General features: G+C 43.8%; 1 protein-coding gene across 1 annotated transcript in view; it reads right to left on the minus strand.

The window, feature by feature from the left end:
• Positions 1–24766, minus strand: part of DNAH12 (dynein axonemal heavy chain 12) — a 257076-nt gene that overhangs the window by 57084 nt on the left and 175226 nt on the right. The window contains exons 51-59 of the mRNA XM_068253712.1: positions 21044–21133; positions 20303–20443; positions 17872–18113; positions 16361–16508; positions 12220–12365; positions 11911–12125; positions 1223–1415; positions 679–871; positions 406–578 (exon numbers count right to left, since the gene is read on the minus strand). Of these exons, the coding sequence (XP_068109813.1) occupies positions 406–578; positions 679–871; positions 1223–1415; positions 11911–12125; positions 12220–12365; positions 16361–16508; positions 17872–18113; positions 20303–20443; positions 21044–21133 (1541 nt within the window). The remainder of the gene's footprint in view (positions 1–405; positions 579–678; positions 872–1222; positions 1416–11910; positions 12126–12219; positions 12366–16360; positions 16509–17871; positions 18114–20302; positions 20444–21043; positions 21134–24766) is intronic.

The raw sequence follows: 24766 nt of genomic DNA on the forward strand, positions 1-24766 counted from the left end.
TGGATTTGTCTTCCCATAGTTGGTTGTTTACTGATCAGGTAATTAGAGCTCTTGCACTTCTCAGATTACTTGCGGGCCTTGACTACTAATCAACTGAAGAAGAGAACCATTTTGTAAAATTTTGGCATCACTTACTGAATTCCAATTAGCCTATTGATGTGTCTCAATCACCATTTTGGGCATTTTCCCTACAAATTCAATTGATTAAAAATCCACAGGACCTTTTAGTGTCAGTAATGCCCTTGGTGTGTCACTTGGGGTGTAAGTAATAGGCACTCTCCCTAAGGGAATGCCAATAGCAATAAAAAGCTGACCAAGGATTTAACTTTCCTCACTGTATCAAAATAAGAGAAAATTTGAGTGGATTTTCCCATGATGCCATTCTAAAGCAAGAAAGTTTCTCACCTGTCCTGAATGGAGTTGATGTAGAGGTTCACAAACCAGTTGAGGGCATACTGGTACATGGGGTCAATGTTGGCCAGGTCAGCAATACTGAAGAACAAGACAGATGAGTGCTTAGCAATGGGCCTGTAGCCTTCTCTAGACTCTGCTATCTTAAGTTCAGTTTTCTCAGCAACCTACAGAAATATGAAATAGATTAGAATTTTGTATAAAAGCAAGTTGTAGATAAACATTTATATATCTCCTAGTGCAAGTCAGCATTTAGTAATTGTTAACCTGCTGTTTTTTGGTAATCTCATTAGACATGATCTTGGCAGAGTCTAAAATCTGAATGGCACTCTCATCTTCCAAAATGTTTCCCTCTGATGACTGCAAGGTCTCCAGAATCTTGTCTTCAATCTCCTTCAGCTGTTTTTTATTAGCAGCAGACTGCAATATCAGAGCATTTCTCTCTTCTTCAAGCTCCGGTCTATAATGAGAAGAATAATAAGCTTCATGGCACTGCACTATAACTGTGGATTACTTTTTCTCTGTGCGGCTGTCAATCTTTTACTATGTAGGTCATCATAAATATGTATTTGTGATTAGAGAACAAGGACCCCTTGAGCCCAGAAAAAGGGGATATCAAAGCATGTATACTGAGTAGAGGACCAGATTACGCGATATAAACGTTTAGCCTAAGCCAACATCAGTTTTGTGAGTTACTATCACAGTTTTAATTGTTCTTAGGTACACAGTGTTATTGGCTGTTTTTTTTTTCCATTATTTAAAAAACAAAACTTTCAACATTAAGTGTAAATATCCATTAAAAAGCACCAACCTCTCCTTTGCCACAACAATCCCAAGCAACTGGTCCTCCAGACCCTCAGGGGTGATCATAAAGTTTAACAGGGAGACCTTAGTAGCTAACTCAGGCAGATAATGAGGATTTCTGAGTTTAGTTGTTATGTAGAATCTGAAATCACTTGAATACTCAATAACCGTCTCTCCGAGTCTGATGCAGTCCATGCCCCCTGCAAATAAAAAAAAAGTACTCAAAACTCAGAACTATTAAATATACTTTGAAATAACACAACAAGGAATGTCTTACGGATTTCTTTAAAGACAAATATGCATCCTCCTGATAAAGCCACATTTAGTTTAGTTGAGGACATGCAATAGGTATCAGCTATCTGTGGTAACTGGAGAAGAGATGACTTACCATAAAGTGGCTGGATAGTGTACTGGTTAAGGACTCTACCTCTGACACAGAAGACCAGGGCTCGAATCCAGCACCTATTCAGTAGGAGACCTTGGGCAAGGCTCACCAATACTGTTATTGCCTATAGAGCGCGCCCTAGTGCCTTCAGTCCGCAAATAGAAAAGCGCAATATATATGTTCTTTGTCTTGTCATATAGACAATACCCAGATACCAGATGTATAGCCTTATTTGTCATGCCCAGCTGTTATCATCTGTAAGAGCTGTTTCCTGCAGCAAATATATAGATCAATATACAGCTGTGAAAAAAGTGCACTGCACCTTAATGGTAGATGCAGGTTCTTGCAACCTTGTACACTTGAGTATACTCTCCTTTATCAACTATATTTGATGTACAGACATATCACACTATTGGCTCCTGGTCTTCTTTGTTTTTCCAGTTTCTTGGAGATGTCTACTGTACATACCATCTACTTGAAATCTCACAAGTTGACGTGAATTAAATATTATTAGGTAAAGTATAAAAAAAACTGTTGTAATCAACACCGTCCTCTTGCATTGTGACGAGTTGGATGGGAAAACACTGCCAGAAATACATCCTAAGTAATTTGGAATATACGGTAATAACTTCTGACAACGCCAAAAAAAGTGAAAAAGAAAGGTTCTGAGAGAGGAAAAGAAAGCTGCAATTCTGACTTTATTGTATTGTGAGCATCAGATTGCTTCTATACTTAAAATCTCAAAGACAGAAGTACACAAGAACAAGGTCAAGTAACAGGCATGGGAGACAAAAAAGCTCTCAACACTGAGAGGGATAATTTCAAACTCTTTCGAAAGTCACTCAAGAACCATAAGCTGACTGTAATGATCCGCTCAGCTGGCTGCACAGGCAGACAGCTGTTTGACCATTCCTTATGTCTGAGAGATGCAGGTCTCTGGAAAAGAAACCTGGCTTCATCTTGCAACTTTCAGAGTTGCTTTGCTGAGGGATTTGCATACATGCAAATTGCCCAGCTGTCTCGTTTGAGGGCTGGCAGTATAAAAGCCTTCTGCTGACCAGAAGGCTTTGCTGGTCATAACGGTTTGTTAAATACACTCCTGGAGTGTCAGCCTTCCCTGTTGGATTGTTATAGGTATCTTAGAGTAATTCTGGGGACTGCACTAGGCAGCTCCTCTAGTGCAGTTAGCCTGCTTATCTGTTTTGTCTATGTTGCCTCTCTGCTGTGATTGTCCTGTCGCCAACGGTGGTCGATAGGAAATCGTCCTGTCTGTGGGTGCTAACCAGTGCAGCGGTTGCTACTGGTAGCCCCTTCTGTTTCATCTGTCTTACTTGGATCGCACCAGCCTCTAGCGGTAGCGGCTGTGGATCCTTCTGATCTGCTTTCTTGGAGTATAGCTGGAGCAGCGGTTGCCACCGGCTATCTCATCTGCCTGTCTTGCTTGGATCGCACTAACCCCTAGCGGTAGCGGCTGTGGATCCTTCTGATCTGTGATCCTGTCCCTGAACCCGGATCGCACTCGCTCTGGCGGTAAGAGCAGTGGATCTTTCCTATCCTGTCCCTGAACTTGGATCGCACTCGCTCTGGCGGAAAGAGCAGTGGATCCTGCTAAGCTCTGTTGCTTTACTTGGATTGCACTCGCTCTGGCGGAAAGAGCAGTGGATCTTTCCTATCCTGTTTCCCGGCCATCTGTCTGTCTTGTCTGATACGAACGCTTGCTGTAGGCTCGGTGAGGTAACCGTTAAGCAAGCGCTCGCGTTCTCTGTTTCGTGTTTGGGTTGCGGGGGGTTAGTTAGGCGTGCTTGTCTCTGTTGCACTTAATGTGCGGAGATCGCGCTGTAAACGCGTTCGCTGTTGCGAATGAGTGCGGTGTTCGCGTTTAGTTAGCGTTTGTTATTTTCCTTATCTTCTTATTGTATGAATTGCTGTGCCTTTGCTACTCTCATGCCCTGTCTTGCTTTAGCCTTGTGTCACCTCTGGCAATCCCCTCTCTCGCGATTGCGTTCCTACTTCGTATCTGCTGTTGTGTGTGCACCGTCGCAGGTTGGCGACTAGATTGGTGCACACACATACATTCTGTCCCTGTGCTCATTCTCATTCGCAATCGCTTCTCTTCCGATTGCGTTCTCACTTGGTTTCCTCTGTTGTGTGTCCACCGTCGCAGGTTGGCGACTAGATTGGTACACACACATACATTCCTCCTCTGTGCTTATTCTGTCTTGTGTCACTGTTAGCAATCGCCATCTCTTGCGATTGCCTTCTCACCTGATCTTCATGGTTGTGTGTTCATCGTCACTGGGTGGCGACTAGATTGGTGGACACACATACACTCTGTCGCTTTACTCTCTTTCTTTAAGGGTTATCTTGCCCTGCGTTCTTCCCTTCATACAATTCCTATCTGGCGTCTTTGGCAGGGCAGAGGATCTGTTCCTCTGCACTCCACAGCTCCATCTGCCGACAGGAATTTCCCTCTACAGGTGCGTTACACCTTTTGCTGGGTTCTCTCAAATTATACGCTTGTGGAGGATTTCCGCAGTGTCAGCACGCGTCCTGTGCGCTGACCACGGAGAGAATTTCACAATCGTTACAGTATGACCAGCCAAACCGAAATTCCCAGTGTAGAGGGAATTTCCGATTTGTACGTTTTTGTTGAATATGGGTCCTGTGTCTTTAAGAGCTTCAAAAAACTGGATTCAGAGACTAAGCAGGATTTCCTCTCTGAATGTGTAAAATTTTGTCTGAATCCTACCTTTCAAATTACTGATCCATCCACGTCAGCTCTTAAATTAGCCTATGTGCTCTTGCAAGGGGATCTGTTCTCCTGGGCTTATAATGTATTAAAAGGCAATTCTTGGAATAACAATCTGTATCAATTTCTTACATTGATCTTCTCTCACTGGTTTAAGCTGTCTTGCTTACCACCTGCTCTGATTTAATGTGTAGCTGCTGATAAGTCAGCTGTTCTATCCAAAACCATTCAGTATAACAATCAGTTCAATGTTTCTGTTGCCACTTCAGGTTCTAAGCAGATGCAAGAGAACTGCTCTGATACCTCTCTTGCGTTTAAACAGCAGTCATGCAAGGTTGCTAAAAAGGAAAGAACTAAAAAACGCAAGCACCTGAATAAAACGCTTCATGATGTTGCTCAGTCTCAGGGTTTATTACCCCAATCAGAAGCTTTTGTGGACCCTTTAATAGGCAGAATTATTTTCTATATTAAAGGAGTAAGAAAGTCTATGCATGTTCCTGACCCCAACCCTTATGAGAGCTACTTAGATACCGGGTTGTTTGAGCCCCATTTGCTCACTGGGATATTGGAGCTTTGGTTGAGGAATTCGAGATGGATTGGAAGGCGTTTTGCGATTTCTATATCGCAGAAAGCGCAGAGACGCTAAACGCTTGTATAAATTCCGTGTACACTTTGATAGATTCTGATGAGTGTGACAGGTGTTTTGTGGACCCAGTGATGTGTGTGTGGCAGATGATTTTGGATGAGTTGCACACACACCAATCAATTGATTCCAATAAAGAGACATTGTTATCGGATGATTGTTCCTGCCTTTCTGGGGTAAAGCATGTGAGTCTAGATATTGTGCAATCTGAAATGAATGGGTGTACCACTGTGGTTGACTCCTGTGCGAATCCTGAAAGATTCCCTCCTGACTGTGTGCAGTTTGAATTTATGCAATCTAATGCCTGTTTCTCGGATGTTCCTGCAAATTGCGTCCAACATGAATGTGCCAGTTTTCTCAAAGATATGTGGGATCCCTTGTCATCTAAAAACAGATCTTTAAGATCTTCCATCTATGATCCTGCTATGGGGAAAATTCCTAAATTATGCAGCGTCAAAAGTAAAATTAATATGTCTAATAAAGTTTCTCCTGTTGTTGTTGCTATTTCTTCTGCAAATGAGTCTTTGTTTCGCCCTGTTCACATCTGTAAGGGCCCGTTGCCTGGTGACAGTTGCTCCAGTGTTTCTGTCCTGAACGCCTTACAGTCTGCTCCGCAGATCGTGGAGGTTTGCGCTATGGAAGGGTCAGTTTCACAACCTAAAGCGATCTTGGATTCGCAAGGTTTGCGTTCTGACTCCCCGGATTCGACATTGTTAGCCGAATCTAAGAGTGAGACAGCGGTTTGGTTTTGCGAATCTGACACTGAAGCATCTTTGTTGTGTCCAGAGAAGGTTTCTCTGAGCCTGCCCTGTACCATGAATAACAATATGATGTCCAATCGCACTGACAGTTGTGAGTCCCTTTCTTGCTCTGAAGAAAGTATTGACTCTCCACCCTGTACCCTGGATGAGTCAGTTTTACCTTGTATAAAATCTGCCTGCAATGAAACGAAACTCAGAAAGTCAGAGTTAGTTTCACTAGATATTCCTGTGCTTCCGTGTCCTGATGATGAAATTCAGTCTCAGCTTATGGTGGAACCATTCCTGAGACATCTGCCCTGCCTGCAGGAGGTATTTAATGTTCAGCCCTGTAACATGGATACCTCAGAATCCTTCTTAGAAAATTTGGAAAATGACACTTCTGAGGTCTGGTTTGATGTTTTGAAGGTTTCCAAGTCCCTCCTGGGGGATGCAGAACTTCTAGGAGATGCCTCCTACCCCCTAGATCCGTCTGAGGTTTTGCCCACTTCAGTGGGCATTGCTGTTGTGCTGACTACCTTTGCAGCTCTGGTGGAGCTTCACTCATGTGTAGTCAATGATGATATTACAGTCACAGAAATTTCTGAATTTAAGTCTGAGTCTTCTTTTGAAAGACCAGTACCTGTAGCCGCTACTCGTGATGATTTTTTGCCCGGTCCTGGTTTTGGTCTTGTCGTTTCGGACTCTGAGGTTGGCAGTTCCCCGACGTGTCCTGAGGTTTCTCCTGTGCTGGTGTACCCCAATGTGCTCTGTGACCCAGAAAGCCCAAGTGTGCCTTGGTTACCAGCATGCTCAGATGCTTCCTCGGTGGAGACATGCTCTGATATTGCCTGCCTGTTTGAATGCCCAGAAGTGGTCCCTGAAAGTCCTGATCTTGATGGGTGTCCTGGTAATTCTGAATCCAGAATAATCATAGGTTCCATAGGGGTTCTTGGTGGTTCTCCATGTGAGCCTGGTGAGTGTTCTGGCCTCTTGGGATCTCTGCGGAGCTTCAAAGGGTTCTGGGAGATTCCGGGAGAGATTTTGCTTGGTACCCTGTATAGGATCAACAGTGGCTTTTGTTTTGAAAGAGACACTTCGAACAGGTATTGTGGCAGGTTTGGTTTTTTTGGACGCTCCCTGGAAGGTGGTGGGTATTGTCTGGAGGGTGTCGATGGCTTCTTCTCTGGCATTCACAGTCCTGATGGGTGTTACACTGAGACTTGTAGTACTGATGGGCATGTTTCGGTGGCTTCTGCTTCCGAAGAGGTCGGTTTTGGGTGGACTGACTCTGGAATTGGGCCTTGTCAGGCTTTTATGAGTCTTCAGTTAGAGTTTTGTGGAAATACCAGTTTTGAGGGACGTCTGGAATCCGTCCCTAGAGGGGGGGTACTGTAATGATCCGCTCAGCTGGCTGCACAGGCAGACAGCTGTTTGACCATTCCTTATGTCTGAGAGATGCAGGTCTCTGGAAAAGAGACCTGGCTTCATCTTGCAACTTTCAGAGTTGCTTTGCTGAGGGATTTGCATACATGCAAATTGCCCAGCTGTCTCGTTTGAGGGCTGGCAGTATAAAAGCCTTCTGCTGACCAGAAGGCTTTGCTGGTCATAACGGTTTGTTAAATACACTCCTGGAGTGACAGCCTTCCCTGTTGGATTGTTATAGGTATCTTAGAGTAATTCTGGGGACTGCACTAGGCAGCTCCTCTAGTGCAGTTAGCCTGCTTATCTGTTTTATCTATGTTGCCTCTCTGCTGAGATTGTCCTTTCGCCAACGGTGGTCGATAGGAAATCATCCTGTCTGTGGGTGCTAACCAGTGCAGCGGTTGCTACTGGTAGCCCCTTCTGTTTCATCTGTCTTACTTGGATCGCACCAGCCTCTAGCGGTAGCGGCTGTGGATCCTTCTGATCTGCTTTCTTGGAGTATAGCTGGAGCAGCGGTTGCCACCGGCTATCTCATCTGCCTGTCTTGCTTGGATCGCACTAGCCCCTAGCGGTAGCGGCTGTGGATCCTTCTGATCTGTGATCCTGTCCCTGAACCCGGATCGCACTCGCTCTGGCGGTAAGAGCAGTGGATCTTTCCTATCCTGTCCCTGAACTTGGATCGCACTCGCTCTGGCGGAAAGAGCAGTGGATCCTGCTAAGCTCTGTTGCTTTACTTGGATCGCATTCGCTCTGGCGGAAAGAGCAGTGGATCTTTCCTATCCTGTTTCCCGGTCGTCTGTCTGTCTTGTCTGATACGAACGTTTGCTGTAGGCTCGGTGAGGTAACCGTTAAGCAAGCGCTCGCGTTCTCTGTTTCGTGTTTGGGTGGCGGGGGTTAGTTAGGCGTGCTTGTCTCTGTTGCGCTTAACGTGCGGAGATCGCGCTGTAAACGCGTTCGCTGTTGCGAATGAGTGCGGTGTTCGCGTTTAGTTAGCGTTTGTTATTTTCCTTATCTTCTCATTGTATGAATTGCTGTGCCTTTGCTACTCTCGTGCCCTGTCTTGCTTTAGCCTTGTGTCACCTCTGGCAATCCCCTCTCTCGCGATTGCGTTCCTACTTCGTATCTGCTGTTGTGTGTGCACCGTCGCGGGTTGGCGACTAGATTGGTGCACACACATACATTCTGTCCCTGTGCTCATTCTCATTCGCAATCGCTTCTCTTGCGAATGCGTTCTCACTTGGTTTCCTCTGTTGTGTGTCCACCATCGCAGGTTGGCGACTAGATTGGTGCACACACATACATTCCTCCTCTGTGCTTATTCTGTCTTGTGTCACTGTTAGCAATCGCCATCTCTTGCGATTGCCTTCTCACCTGATCTTCATGGTTGTGTGTTCAGCGTCGCTGGGTGGCGACTAGATTGGTGGACACACATACACTCTGTCACTTTACTCTCTTTCTTTAAGGGCTATCTTGCCCTGCGTTCTTCCCTTCGTACAATTCCTATCTGGCATCTGTGGCAGGGCAGAGGATCTGTTTCTCTACACTCCACAGCTCCATCTGCCGACAGGAATTTCCCTCTACAGATGCGTTGCACCTTTTGCTGGGTTCTTTCGAATTATACGCTTGTGGAGGATCTCCGCAGTGTCAGCGCGCGTCCTGTGCGCTGACCACGGAGAGAATTCCACAATCGTTACACTGCCACCAAATGACATTCAAAAACAGTGGTATTCTGAGACTGGGTGAAATACATGGCGAGAACAGTTCAAAATAGATTCCTACAAAGGGCTGAAGTCATGTAAAGACACAAAAAACAGATTGGAGTAATGCATAGCTTTGCCCAATAACTTGTCATCTTATGGTTAGACGGAGACCTAGAGAAGTCTGCAACCCATATCATCTGGCTCAAACTGTAAAATATGGAGGAGGGTCAGTGTTGGCTGCTTAAGCAACGTTGGAATTGGATAGCTCTGTCTTTGTGGTGGATGCATGAATCAAGCCAAATACAAAGCTATCCTAAACATGCTCCATGCTACTGCGCATGCGCGGGCAGACTCGAGCTTCTAATGCGCCGCCATGAATGCAGAAGAGGAGCTGCACAGCCACGAGGAATGGGTCTGCGCTCAGCATCAGGGGCATTGCGGACCCACGAGGGAAACCTCAAATGGATCCTGAGGCCTCCCTCTCTGCAGAGTAATTATTAATTTTGAACCCGAGCTTTGGCTGTGGCTCGGGTTTGCTTTAAGGCTGCTTTTATACTTGGTGCAGTGCAATTTTTAACTAATGCACCTCACTGCTCCCGAGAAGTCACACCGCACATTAATTCCGCAGTGCGACCAGGCATACTTTCCATTGAAAATATGCCTCATATCCGGGGTATACATACAAGTTGCTCAGTAACACACTGCAAGCAGTGCATTATTGCACCGGGACCCGCAGCACTACAACACACCGCATTCAGCATGATAGCCTTATAGCGCCATCACAGCTCCTGTAACGGAATGCTGCGTTTTCTGCATTTTCGGGATGCGGTGATGCATTAAGTGTAGAAGGGGGATTAGAGTGAACAGGGGATTTGTTTTCTTTGAATTATTCAAGTTCTGGAAACACTATATCATTTTCTTATTTTGATATAATCTCATTACTTTGACATTCATGAAGCTTAGAGAATGTTTTTATAAAACTTATAGACCATTAAGGCCTTGTTCACATCTGCGTTTTTTTGTGGAACGTAATCGGAATGTATAATGTACAAACGGAACAGATGTGAATGAATCCAATAATAACCTATGGATCCATTCACATGTTACCATTGGTACGGATACGTTCCTTCCGTTCCGGTCCCCGGATCTGAAAAATTCCGCAGGCCCTAATTTTCCGGACCGTTCTGCCTAGCGGAAGGGATCCGGACAAAAATACTGCAGCATTGGGGGCAATGGGAGATGGAACGTTTCTTCACACTAGTGAAGAAACGGACCGTTCCACGGATGATGGGGGCATGGGCCGACGCAAATCTAGTGACGGGAGGGTGAGGGGAGGGTGCAGCAGCCGGGCGGGTGGGCTAGGGAGGGTTTATATATACCTTATCTTCATAGGCAGCCGGCGGTAGACGCTTCCGTCTTCTTCCGCGTCATGTGACTACATGACGCGTCATGTGACTAGTCACATGACGCGCTGTGTAGTCACAGCAGAAGAAGAGGAAGATAAGGTATGTATTTGCTGAATGAAAACGTATCCGATCAATCCTTGATCAGATTTTCTCTATGTGAACGGGCCACGGACTGAGCCATCCGGATCCGGTGAAGCGGAGACCGGATTCGCTCACCGGATCCTTTCTGGCAAAAACACAGATGTGAACCGGGCCTTACTGTATTTGATTGTTTTTATGGGAGTTTATTACTTATCAGTGCTAACAATACTGCTGGTGCATATTTACTGTAATTGCTATGGCCAGTTGTGATTATTATATTTATACTACTAGTTTCTGATTGACCTTTGGCTGCATCGCCCCATAGGGAGATGTCAATTATTTGTGTAAAATTAGGTTCAAATGAATTTTTAGGTTTGATCCCCTGCTTTATTAGTGCTTTATTCTATTTACTAAGTCAGGCTTTGAATGTTTACATCTGCGTAGACAATGAAACATTCATAAAGCCCTTCAAAACTATTTCCTTTAGGAGCAGGAGTTTAAGTATTTTATAGGGCGTGTACACATGGGCATTTGCATTTGTTTGAGAACCGGGGCATATCTTGAATGCTGTTATGCTGGTAATTCTGCTTGGCGCCTGTATTTGGTCTGCAGGTTTATACACCCTTGGTGGATGGGTGGTGCCGCTTCTTTTCCTGTCTACAGAGAGCGACCTCCTAATCTGGGGTCGGGTCTACCCTTTGTGGAGGGTGGACAGCACAATGGCGTAGTGGTTAGTGCTTAGCGCCACTGCACCGACAAGCCATTGTTGCTAATCATATCAGGGCCACACACCTTTTCTTCTTTCAGCATGGCTGCGCAGCACGCACCTACCCATGTGCAGTAAGCCAGAGCCACGGGCTCCTACTACTGCGCATGTGTGGCCATGCTACTGCACGGCCGCGCTCATGACAGAGGAGGGGCAAGACCCAGATGTGGAGGGGGGCCGTGTTAAATGACGGGGGACATTGGACCACCGGGGGAAGCCTCAATAGGATCCTGAGGCTTTCTTCTCTTTAGGTTACTATATTATTTTGAACTCAAGCATCTGCTCAGGATCACGTTAACACACTCAAGTGTCATGTCATGGAAAATGTAAAAGTTTGTCCAGAACACACATTTTTCCTTGTTTTTTGGCCTGCACTGTTTATGCATTTGACACAGATTTTTCAAGCTTTCATTTTGATAAGTTGTCCCTCACCATTTTGGAATGTTGCTCTTTTAAGCTAGAAAAGCACATTGTAAAAATGCAAGTGAAATACTCGGTGCATTTTGTAAGCTTCAATGTTAAAAGCTTTTTTGAAACCCATGAAAACTAGCCCTGATAAGCAACCAATGCTATATACTATTAACCCAACCCATACAACATACTATTAAAGATAACATACAGGCCATAACTGTTGTATACACCACATACAAGATGCAAAGAAAATATCTACAACAAAAATATTCCATGCACTGTACCTTCATCTGTTCCCAGCAAGCAGCATTAAACAAAATCACAATATTAAACAATTAAATGCCAACAATACACATAAATAATAGTGATGGCTGCAAAGACTGAAGACATACCCTGTTTAAATGTTTGTTTAAGCAGTAAAGGCTCGAGGGATGGGTCGAGCTCCTCCCCTACATTCTCTAGCAGTAGAGGAGTCCCAAACTGGATACAGTTCTCCAGAGTCCGCATGTAGTCGGAATCCGTTAATTTGATCACACTCAGCTGGTTCTCTCTTTCTGAATTCTTAATCCATTTATTAGCTTGGCTCTGGGGGTCAATCATCAATGGCCTGAATGATAAAACACATCCATATTGTCCATTTTACAGTGCTGAGCAACATGCAAATTATTAAGGATTAGATTTGCTGCTTCCTCTATACATACCAACGTCGTGAGTTGCTCACAATGACCCCATTATCTATGGAGAAGTTGTCCGTTGGTAATCCAGCAATATTCCAGGCTCTGATTTTAATGGGATCTCCAAGAGTCTTACTCAAGGAAAAGTCTTCAGAGCAAGGGATCATTTTACTCTGAAGAAAAAAAATGTAGAAACATTGAGAAACATGAGTAAATGTGTAGTAAATGGCCAGCCCAGCTAAAAGTGGTATTTCCAGGTCTGGAAGACATTGGTGGGCTAAAACTTCAACTGGCATATTACCCTACAGTGGGATGCGAAAGTTTGGGCAACCTTGTTAATCATCTCGATTTTCCTGTATAAATCGTTGGTTGTTACGATAAAAAAAGTCAATTAAATATATCATATATGAGACACACACAGTAATATTTGAGAAGTAAAATGAAGTTTATTGGATTTACAGAAAGTGTGCAATAATTGTTTAAACAAATTAGGCAGGTGCATACATTTGGGCAACACAAAAAAGAAATGAAATCAATATTTAGTAGATCCTCCTTTTGCAGAAATTACAGCCTGTAAATGCTTCCTGTAGGTTCCAATGAGAGTCTGGATTCTGGTTGAAGGGATTTTTGACCATTCCTCTTTACAAAACATCTCTAGTTCACTCAGGTTTGATGGCTTCCGAGCATGGACAGGTCTCGTTAACTCACACCACAGATTTTCAATTACATTCAGGTCTGGTGAATGAGATGGCCATTCTAGAACATTGTACTTGTTTCACTGCATGAATGCCTTAGTGGATTTTGAGCAGTGTTTAGGGCCGTTATCTTGTTGGAAGATCCAGCCCCAGCGCACCTTCAGCTTTGTCATTGATTCCTGGACATTGGTCTCCAGAATCTGCTGATACTGAGTGAAATCCATGCGTCCCTCAACTTTGACAAGATTCACCAGTTCCTGCACTGGCCACACAGTCCCACAGCATGATGAAACCACCACCATATTTTACTGTAGGTAGCAAGTGTTTTTCTTGTAATGCTGTGTTATTTTTCCTCCATGCAAAATGCCCTGTGTTATGCCCAAATAACTCCACAGCACCTTATTTCAAAATGAAGCTGGCTTGTCCAAATGTGCTTTAGCATACCTTAAGTGGCTCTGTTTGTGCAGTGGGCAGAGAAAAGGCTTCCTCTGCATCACTCTCGCATACAGCATCTCCTTGTGTAAAGTGTGCCGAATGGTTGAACAATGCACAGTGATTCCATCGGCAGTAAAATGATGTTGTAGGTCTTTGGTGCTGGTCTGTGGGTTGACTCTGACTGTTCTCACCATTCGTCACTTCTGTTTATCCGAGATTTTTCTTGGTATGCCACTTCGAGCCTTAACTAGCTGGGCGTTAAGGACGAGCTCAGCTCGTCCAGTAACGCCGCGCTGGATTGCTCAGGCCCTGGTGGGCCAATTTGCATAATTTTTTTTTTAAACACGCAGCTAGCACTTTGCTAGCTGCATGTCATACCCGATCGCCGCCGCCACTTGCCGCCGATCCGGCGCCACCCACCGCGAAAGAGGGCCCCCCTCCTGCAGACCCCTTGCGCAGCCTGGCCAATCACCGCCAGGCTGCGCTGTGGCGTGGATAGGGAGTCCCCCTGACATAGGGAGGGGGGAATCATGTAGCTAGCGCTTGGCTAGATACATGATAAAAAAAAATTGGGCTTGAAAAAACCCTCTTACAGCCGCAGGGCAATCAGAACGCTAGGCAGGTTAAGGTGAACTAAGTCTGTGGTCTTCCATTTCCTCAATATGTTCCTAACTGTGGAAACAGACAGCTGAAATCTCTGAGACAGCTTTCTGTATCCTTCCCCTAAACTATGATGGTGAACAATCTTTGCCTTCAGGTCATTTGAGAGTTGTTTTAAGGCCCCCATATTGCTACTCTTCAAAGACAATTAAATGAGGAGGGAGACTGACCACCTTAAATACTTGCTCATAATTGGATTCACCTGTGTATTTAGGTCAGGGGTCACTGAGCTTACCAAACCAATTTGAGTTTCAATAATTAGTTCTAAAGGTTTTGGAATCAATAAAATGACAACAGTGCCCAAATTTATGCACCTGCCTAATTTTATTTAAACAATTATTGCACACTGTCTGTAAATCCAATAAACTTCATTTCACTTCTCAAATATCACTGTGTGTGTCTCCTTTATGATATAATTAATTGACATTATTTATCGTAACAACCAACGATTTATACAGAAAATCATGACGATTAACAAGGTTGCCCAAACTTTCGCATCCCACTGTATATAACTAAGGAACTCCAGTGATGACATTAAATGAACAGTACCCTTGTTGGCAGTGATTACATACCAGTATACAGGTAGTCCCCGGTTAACAAAATGAGACAGGGACAGTAGGTTTGTTCTTAACTTTAATCCATTTGTAAGAGGACATCTGTTCTGGCGCCCGCATGGTGAAAGTGAGTGATTACAGCTCCACCTAGCTGCCTGCCGAACCGACCTGATTTCTACCACACAGCCCGACGAAACTTAGCGCACTGCCCGTGATTTATGTGGGAGATGTTGCTACTGCTGTCAGCAGCCCTGATGGAGAAGTACCCAATATGCTTTGACTAGAGACAGCGCCGCAAGCATGATGGCGAGTCATCCAAGATGGTGGGTGGGAGAGTGGAGCGAAAGGCTGCAAAGGGAACAAGAGAGCTGTTGACTATAATCAGCTTTTTATTCTATGTATGTCCGTCTGTTTGAATAAAATCATAGTAGAGCCTTTTAAATGCTAAGACAAGTGCGTAATCTTCCTTTTTTCTCTCTGCATATGCCCCTCAGCTGTCCAGTGCTGAAAAATAGGATGGTACATAGGGCTGCATCACATGATCCAAGCTGCATGACAGGCACAGATAAACATTCCATAAATACTTGTAGTAGTAAGCCAGCAGTTATGGCAAATTCTATATTGACATTTAAAAAGGGACTTGGATGAATTCCTTACATTGAAGGGCATCCACATATATAACCACTAACTATAACATGATGATACGTTGATACATTCAGGGAGAAAAGTTTACCCTTGTGGCATTTTCCTTCACCTGAATTAAGGTACAGAAAAGGTCAAGATACTATACTTGGTGGAAACATATCTTTTTTTCAACCTAGATAACGATGTAAGTATGTAAGAATTTTTTCCAGAAGTTTGGCCAAGCAAGGAAAAGTGAGAGGGTGTGACAAGCTAATTCACTTTCAGCACTCTCAAAAGGTACTGTGGCTGTAGGAATAATATGTATCCAGCATTTCAAATCAAGGTGTCTATAGCCAGAATCAATCAAGAATAAGTATTTGTAAAAAAAAAACAACCGGTAGGTTCCCTATGTAAAATTGCTATGAGAATTAATTCTTACCTGTGACAAAGTGAGATGATAGTTTAGTTATCTTACTTGTGGTCTAGTTCAGCAATCATATATTTATTTAGTTGGTCAGCTAACTGGACCAGGAAAACACATGCAAATGGGAAATGCAGCAAGAGTGTGTGCAGTTGGCCAGGATACAGACATTGCAAAAACAGGGATCTTCTAATGACATCCACTAGGGTGAGCTGGGCCGGTTTAAGAGGCCCTGGGGTGAACTTAAGCGGGTTCCCCACTACCCCCATGATAGTCCCCCCGCCTTCCACACCGTTAGACACTACCCCACTGGTCCTCAGGACCCCTGCACATTAGCTACATTAATCACTGACTCCCTTGTCCCAGCAGGCGGCAGCTGCACTGTTTGTGCAGTCTTCAACCACGCTGTCTGCCCTTCTCTATCCGGCGCATGTTGTGTAAGAGGTGAACAGCGTGGTTGAAGTCTGCATGGACGGTGCAGCCACCGCCCGCCAGGTTAAGTGAGTATGTAGCTAATGTGCAGGGATTCCAGGAGCAGTATGGGGGACAACTTGGCAGCATTCAGCAGCACAGGCACCACTGCTGAGGTCAGGGGCCCTGGGACAATTGCCCCCTTTGTCTGTATGGTAGCGCTGCCACTGAGAGTGAGTATGGCTATCATAATTAGACTCTATTTCACTCATAATGCAGGGTGGAGTCGTTTTATAGGATTCCCTCAGTATACATGTGAATTGGCTGACTCATGGGTATATAGGTGTAAACGTAAATAGAATTCTCACCTTGCAGAGTCTGCTCCAGTCTTTAGTACACTCTTGACGGAATCCAGCAGTAAAAGCTCCTAGGTAGGCAATGACACCAGCCGACACAAGGACATCTCCAGTCAAGTTATCATACATGTTCTGAAGAGAATCTGCTGCATTGGACCATCTGGAATTAGCCAAATGACCAAGTGTGAGTGAAAAAAATTCATATATAGGTAGTTTACATTCACCCTGTTTTTTGAGTTGTTAGCGGATTTTTATAGGATGTGCATTTGTCAGAATACAGAGGTTTGTGCATACAGTGTTTTTTTTTCTTAGTTTTGTAACCCAGGTTCAGAATTTAAGTGTTTTAAACATTTAGGTTGATTCACTTTTCAGAACATGCTGAAACAGCACAAGTTATATCCTCTTCCGAGCGCTAATAAAGTAATGCAACTTAACTATTCGGGGACCCTGGGCTTACACCCCTCCTAGTGACCAGGCTATTTTTTACAATTAAGGCCACTGCAGCTTTAAGGCATCGCTGCAGGGCTGTGCAATTCAGCACACAAGTGATTCCCACCCCCCTTTCTGCCCACCAACAAAGCTTTCTGTTGGTGGGCTGTGATCCCTTCTGTGGGCTGTGATCCCCTGCCAGCCAATCAGCATGATTGGCTGTCATAGGCTTTAGCTTATGACAGTGGATCACTTCCCTGCCTCCAGAGGGGACAGCCGTGTTACACTGCCATAGTTCGCAGTGCTGTACAGTGTAAATAGACGGTGGTTTTGCAGTCTAACTGTCTCTAGCAGCGATCGCCGCGAAGCAGGGATCGCGATTGAAGCAGGGATGCGCACGCATCGGCGTGAGCGATGCACAGCAAAACACGCCTCCAGGACTGCATGCCGATCTGGGGCTGCCACTGCACTCACGCCAACTGGCGTGAGGTGGTCATTTAGTAGTTTGACACCACTGGGCATGCTACGTGCTTTAGTGGCAGCATAGCGTGAGTACCTAAGCAACGGCCAATGCTTTCATTAGCCCGCGGTAGTAATGTATCGCTACCGTGATACTTCGCTAGTGCAGCTACTACTATATTAATTAATGAATTAACATAGTAGTGGCCGCACTAGTTAAAGGTTACGGTAGCGATACGTCACTATACGTCACTACCGTGTGGCTTGTGAAAGCATAAGCCATTGCTTAAGTACCCACGCTGCCACTAGTGCACATAGTGTGCCCAGCATTGTGGAGAGGATATAACTCGTTAAGAATAATATCATCCTATTATAGCCAACTGTGTATTTCTCACTGATAAAGAAAACGCATGCTTTATACTATTAATGGTAGGCCACTCAAAAAGGATACTCCAGTTCTACACGGATTCTCTCCCACTAATTTGTTATCGAACCTCGTGACACCCCAACAGTGCATGTTTTGTAGGCAACCTCCACTATGCAGTGGTGGGGTAATTAGTGTCTCAGCTAAGTGGATTCCGTGTAGCTGAGACACTAATTACCCCACCTGTGCATAGGTGAGGTTGCCTGCTCACCTGTGTTTCTCTCCACCAAGTCCTCCTATTAATTTCTCTGCCCTTTCTAGCTTCTTAGCACATAAATCCACTTGGAATTCCAGTCGGGCCTTTTCCTCCGTTTTCTCTCGAAACGTGGCTTCCAGGGCTGCTAGACGATCTTCCACCTCTTTCAACTCTGCCCTCTTCTGGTTCAGCACTGCCATTGTTTCAGCCAGAGACTGCTCAGCTTCAACTAGTCGAGCTTTCTTGGGGGCCACTACCTATAAAACAGGAAATTTACATCCACCACTCATGTCCATAACAGGAAGGAACATGTGAACGATCACAGGTTGTACAGTAAAAATTTGAAATATCTTTAAAAATATTATACAAAAGTTATAAAAGTAAAATAATAAATAAGTTAAAAGAACATTTGGAAGTACCCTTAAATCAATGCACATAAAATGGTGCTACGACTATTTAAAGAGCCATGTCAGCTTCATCGCCATCTGACACAGCCTATATCATTCATCAGCAGTCTGGATTATTGGACACATTGTGGCACACCAGTAATGTAGTGAGCCATAATGTTGGACAAGAAAGAGTAGACAGAGCAGTTCCATGACCAGTTTTGCAGCAGCAACTGCCTTCCAAACTCAAATATGGAAGCAGCAATTAGCTTCCATTGGGAAAAGCTGAGCCAACAATGGAAGTCTCACAGGACCTCAGCCCTTTTATAGCTCTATCTTAATATGTGGAACGCTTTGCTCCTTACAAAGTCCCTTGTGTGATTTCCTGATAAGACCATGCACATACAGGATATTTTTGAGGAATATTGGTATGGGATAATTAATTAAAGGTAAATATGTATGCTTAATTAAAAATATTAAACTACTTGTTGTTGTGGTGTAATTATAATTAACAAACACACACACACACACACACACACACACACACACACACACACACACACACAATCTTGGAAAAAAAAACATTTCTCGTTTCCACTATTCTCTTTAAAGGGGCACTATGGCTAATTTATTTGTTTTTTGTCACTATAATATTAATATTTGTATGTGTATCATACTTAGGAACATGTATTGTGGCAGATTACATTTTTCTTCTTTACACAGCCAATTCCTTTTACAGCTTTAGTCATGTCGGCAGATTTACCTTACTGACGCGACTCAGGCTAATCCATGTTGTAGTAGGAGGCATCTTTTTATCTTGTTGGAGCTGCCGTTATTGCTCACCCCTCTGGTCAGCTCAGTTTGGATCCTTCCATTTTCCAACTGCATTATTGTGCAGTTACAGAGGTCACCCGAATCTGCCATAAAGTGCTGGATGCAGCCGCCGTGGAGAGTGGGACGCAGCCGTCCTCCAGAGTAGAACACATCCACCGTGCTAAGCAGGACGCAGCCGCACGGATTACTCTGCCCGGCAAGGACCCCTATAGTGGAGCTGGCAATGAAACGGACACCTATTGTTGTCCGTTTCTATGGTTACCAGACTTGAACTGCGCAAGGCAGCGGCGGAATCAAAGAGCACAGGGCTCCTTGCCGGGCAGCATAATCCATGTAGCTGCATCCTGCTCAGCATGGCGGATGCGTTCCACTCTGGACGACGGCTGCATCCCACTCTCCACGGCGACTGCATACAGCACTTTACGGCAGATTCGAGTGACCTCTGTAACTGCACAATAGTGCAGTTGGAAAATGGAAGCATCCAAACTAAGCTGACCAGAGGGGTAAGCAATAACGGCAGCTCCAACAAGATAAAAAGATGCCTCCTACTACAACATGGATTAGCCTGAGTCGCGTCAGTAAGGTAAATCTGCCGACTTGACTTTAAAGCTGTAAAAGAAATTGGCTGTGTAAAGAAAAAAAAATTAATCTGTCACAATACATGTTCCTAAGAATGATACACATACAAATATTAATATTATAGTGGCAAAAAAAAAAGAAATTAGCCATAGTGCTCCTTTAACTTTACCTGGCAAATTTGGTGATTAACCACACCAGAGGTGGGGATGAGCCCCTCATACATTGTATGGACAAGGGCTTCAGTGGAGAGGGGGAGGCTTTGCTGCCACTATCTTCCAGAGCCCATCCATATTATGGGCAATGCTGGCTGGTATAGCTCAGTGTGTGGAGCCCTACAGTCTTTTGGAGAAAAAAAAATCCCTTTGTTTCCACTATTCTTCTTAACTTACCTGACAAGTTTGCTGATTATAGCATGTATGGGGGCTTTGCTATTAACTGCTAAAGGTGGAACACTTCAATGTAATTCACAAAACAATTTTGCCAATAATTTTCAGAACCACCCGAAGTTCAAGGAAATTCTCAGATGGCCCGAGGCCATCCTCGCTCATCCCTACTGTGTCCAAATGTGGATATTTCCAAACAGTTTCAGATGCAGATAAAGCATGTGTCAGCACACTAATGAGAACAGGTTGTTGCTCATACAATACCTTTGCAACTCTGTCATATACTTCCATGGCACAGATCCACCGGCACAATCCCTCAGCTGCAGAGGAAGCTTTCAACACTTTTGCTGGATCGAAATCTGGATTAGTGATGAAATCACTACGGATCTTTTGCATCACGGATACCTGTAGACATTGAAGGCATAAAAAAATCATAAGGCTTTCTATGAAAAAAAAAAAATTAACTGAAGATAATTTTGGCTGTAATAGTCAGTAGGTTGCATTCCCACCCAGAAGAAAAAAAATAGACATTCGAAGGTCAAGTAGTGTTTTTTTATATGCAACTCTTTGTGGCAATCAGTGAGGGTGGTAATGTAGTAATCATTAACTGGCAGGGGGTGGATATCCCATAGGCCCCTTATGAAAGGACAATTCCAGATCCATCCATAAGTCCCTCTCTTTATACTATTACTCCCATCTTCTTCTCTGAATACTTTGCAGTGGGTGGGGGTGGAAAATTCCTTTTATACTGTATGTCCTCAGTTCATGGTTAAGGGCTCTGCCTCTGATGTAGGAGTCCTGGGTTCAAATCCTGGCTCTTCCGACTCGGTAAGCCAGCACCTATTCAGTAAGGAGTTCATTGGGCAAGTCTCCCTAACACTGCTACTGCCTACTCAGTGCGCTCTAGTGGCTGCCTCGCAAGCGCTTTGAGTCCGACAGGAGAAAGGCGCTATACAAAAAAAGGAATTATTATTATTATTATATATTACTCTTGTCTAAACTTACCGGAATGTTATCTTTGTCATACTCCCGCAGATCTTTGAGAAAATTCATATCTCCCAGAAGCTTCTTACTTGGTCCCCAGTAATCAAGGATCTGCAATATCCAGGATTATTTTTATTTTGGTATGGTAATAAAATTGTCCAACATTTAATAGTATGCTTACCAAAGGATGTACTTACCAGGCTTTGTTCAATATGAGCCTTTGGGCCCATTTCCACTAGCAGGCACTTCCTTTTGTGCGAGTAAGCAGCTGAATCGTGGAATCGCGGAAGCCGTGCCATGCCCGGCTATGGGATTCACTGACACTGCCGTGGGAAAATGCTGCAATGTCGTCCGAACCGCTATGGCAAGCAATTCGGACGGCTGCTGCATTATCCCGTATGGCAGAGTTTCCCCGTTCCCCCCAGTTTTTACTCTGCAGATTCAGCCTGATTTCTGCACTAGTGGAAATGGGCCCTAATTGTTTACATGTTAAATTGCAAGAAAGTTTTGCCAGATATAAACTTTATGAGATGGAATTTCATAGGATGTGATGTGAGCTGGATACGGCATAAAAGTCTAAATGACCAGTTTAGAAAAGGAAATGCATTGTGCTGAATTTTCAATTGAGGAAACTTGTGAACTACTCATTCTATTAGAGAAAATATGTCAGTAAGGACATCTGTGTTCTTCTATAGCTCAGAGTCTCAGGGAATAAAAACTTAAATCAGAGGAAGCAGGAGCTTTCTAAGTGTAGTATAAAGACTCTTCTTGAGAATACACCAATGAAAGATCAACTCACACTGGGTGACTGCTCAACTGCAACTTGATATCTCACCTGTGGGAAAACCCATCACACACTCAGTTTACTGTTCTTCTAGTGGTTTTACTCCAAGCTGCAGATGGGGAGGAGGGGAACTTGAAGAGTGGAAACCGAACTGAAGTACTAATGTTAGAGTAACTTATAGGGTGGGTGATGGAAGTGCCCAAAAAGCAAACAATACAGCAAAGTTAAGTGAACTAAGTGAAGCACTTACCTGACAAATTAAAGTGGCCCATTTCTTTAGCTATAATGCCACAAGTGCAGGTTCCATAAAATCCCAACCTATTTGCTGCAGTTGTACCCACACTATCCTTTCACTTCACTTTCTGCTACCGGATAATGGAGCATGCATATAATAGACTAAACTTGGCCAAAACCGTTCCACTCTGCCGACTTTGAGAAGAAGATCATTACAGAATGACAGCCATAAAATACTTTTCTAGCAGGAAACTTGGCTTCTGAGTACAGGGGATAGATAAAAAAGGTCGATAGTTTGTATATTTTAGGACTCAGGAGTCATTGGACAGACTGTTTCAGTGAGCTGAGACTAAACAATAAATCTAAACATAACATAAAACTGCTGGGTATCTAAAAGTCATTTTTAGGAGTAAGAGGATAGATGCAATTGTTTATATCCTCACTTTATTTTTACTTTTAAGGATTGTTTCAAGAGTTTCATCTTTACATTTGCCTCTTTATTTTACAGGAAGGGGTTAGGGAGCCATAATATACAAGGCTATACATTATAGCATTCTGCTTTCCACTTGTACTCTTATCATTCAGATTTAAAAATAAGTTGTGGAATCTGACTGATGTGCAGCCAAAAAATATCTCTTTAGCACAGTTTTTATACATCAGGGCACATGTGGTTTCAGCAAGTGTTGGATTTGATTATCAAGGATACATTATGCAGGTTTAGGTCAAAAACTATAAATTATATACTCCTAAATCATATAAAAAACAGAGCAGGAGCGCAATAGCGAACAGCAGCAGCCAAGGTGAGCTCAGGGCCAGTCCTCAAGCCCTAAACAGGAGAATTGGGAGAAGATAATGGAGCACCTGGCGCTTACAATAATGGTACAGATCAATATGATCAAGTTCGTCCGTCCAGAAAAACTGCGCACTGCAAATACTCGTGGACAACAATTCCTGAGAGACAGTTCATATGTGTGACACAGTACCTTTTGGGAGTATGGAAATACCTCCCTATCAGTGTGCAGCGTCCTCCGTATATTGCGTACGATTGTACGGGGTCCGCATGGATAGTGGAGCTGTATGCACGCGGATGGTCACGCGGAGATGTGGAAACCGTCCCCTTCCGCCAGTGGTGATGTCGCCACTCGCAGTCCAATGTGTTCCAGGACTATGCCGGCTGGTTCCTGGTTATGGGGATGCAGAGGGGACAAACACCATAGTGCAGACTGCGCCCAAAGTTGACAGACCCACACAAAATTGCACTTACAAACAAATTCTTGTGTTTATTGCATATCTAAAAGTATTCCCAATCCGGATTTCGGCCATATGCCTTCGTCAGGGGATTACAGAAAACAAATTTCACAGAGTATATATATATGGTTGCCAACTCCTCCCACCTCCCCTGCAGTTGATAGCCGGCTCTACGGGGAGCCTGGAGAAACATTTGGAAGTTCAGTGTGGCTTTAACCCATTGCTTAACAATGCAAGCTATGCATAAGTTCCCACTTTGCACTAATTAAAACAAATGGAAGTTCAGTGCGGCATTAACCCATTGCTTAACAATGCAAGCTATGCATAAGTTCACACTTTGCACTAATTAAAGCAAATGGTATGTGCATAACACAATCAAAAGCTAAAAATAAGTAAATAAGTGAGAATAAAAATAGCTATAAAGATAGCGATAGAAATAGCATAAAAAGTTAAAAACAATACCAGCTATGATCATTAATCTTTAATAAAACAATTCATGGAGGATTAAATGCTCACATAGATTTGAATTGTTTTATTAAAGATGGATGATCATAGCTGGTATTGTTTTTAACTTTTTATGCTATTTCTATCGCTATCTTTATAGCTATTTTTATTCTCACTTATTTACTTATTTTTAGCTTTTGATTGTGTTATGCACATACCATTTGCTTTAATTAGTGCAAAGTGCGAACTTATGCATAGCTTGCATTGTTAAGCAATGGGTTAATGCCGCACTGAACTTCCATTTGTTTTAATTAGTGCAAAGTGTGAACTTATGCATAGCTTGCATTGTTAAGCATTGGGTTAATGCCGCACTGAACTTCCATTTGTTTTAATTAGTGCAAAGTGGGAACGTATGCATAGCTTGCATTGTTAAGCAATGGGTTAATGCCGCACTGAACTTCCATTTGTTTTAATTAGTGCAAAGTGGGAACTTATGCATAGCTTGCATTGTTAAGCAATGGGTTAAAGCCACACTGAACTTCCAAATGTTGCTCCAGGCTCCCCGTAGTGCCGGCTATCAACTGCAGGGGAGGTGGGAGGAGTTGGCAACCATATATATATATATATACTCTGTGAAATTTGTTTTCTGTAATCCCCGGACGAAGGCATATGGCCGAAATCCGGATTGGGAATACTTTTAGATATGCAATAAACACAAGAATTTGTTTGTAAGTGTAATTTTGTTTGGGTCTGTCAACTTTGGGCGCAGTCTGCACTATGGTGTTTGTCCCCTCTGCATCCCCATAACCAGGAACCAGCCGGCATAGTCCTGGAACACATTGGACTGCGAGTGGCGACATCACCACTGGCGGAAGGGGACGGTTTCCGCATCTCCGCGTGACCATCCGCGTGCATACAGCTCCACTATCCATGCGGACCCCGTACAATCGTACGCAATATACGGAGGACGCTATATACTCCTAAATCATTCTTCTTGTTTATCCATGTCCAACATTTTAGCAGCACACTACCAA

Source organism: Hyperolius riggenbachi, chromosome 9, assembly GCF_040937935.1.
Source record: "Hyperolius riggenbachi isolate aHypRig1 chromosome 9, aHypRig1.pri, whole genome shotgun sequence".
In the NCBI taxonomy this organism is placed as follows: Eukaryota; Metazoa; Chordata; class Amphibia; order Anura; family Hyperoliidae; genus Hyperolius; species Hyperolius riggenbachi.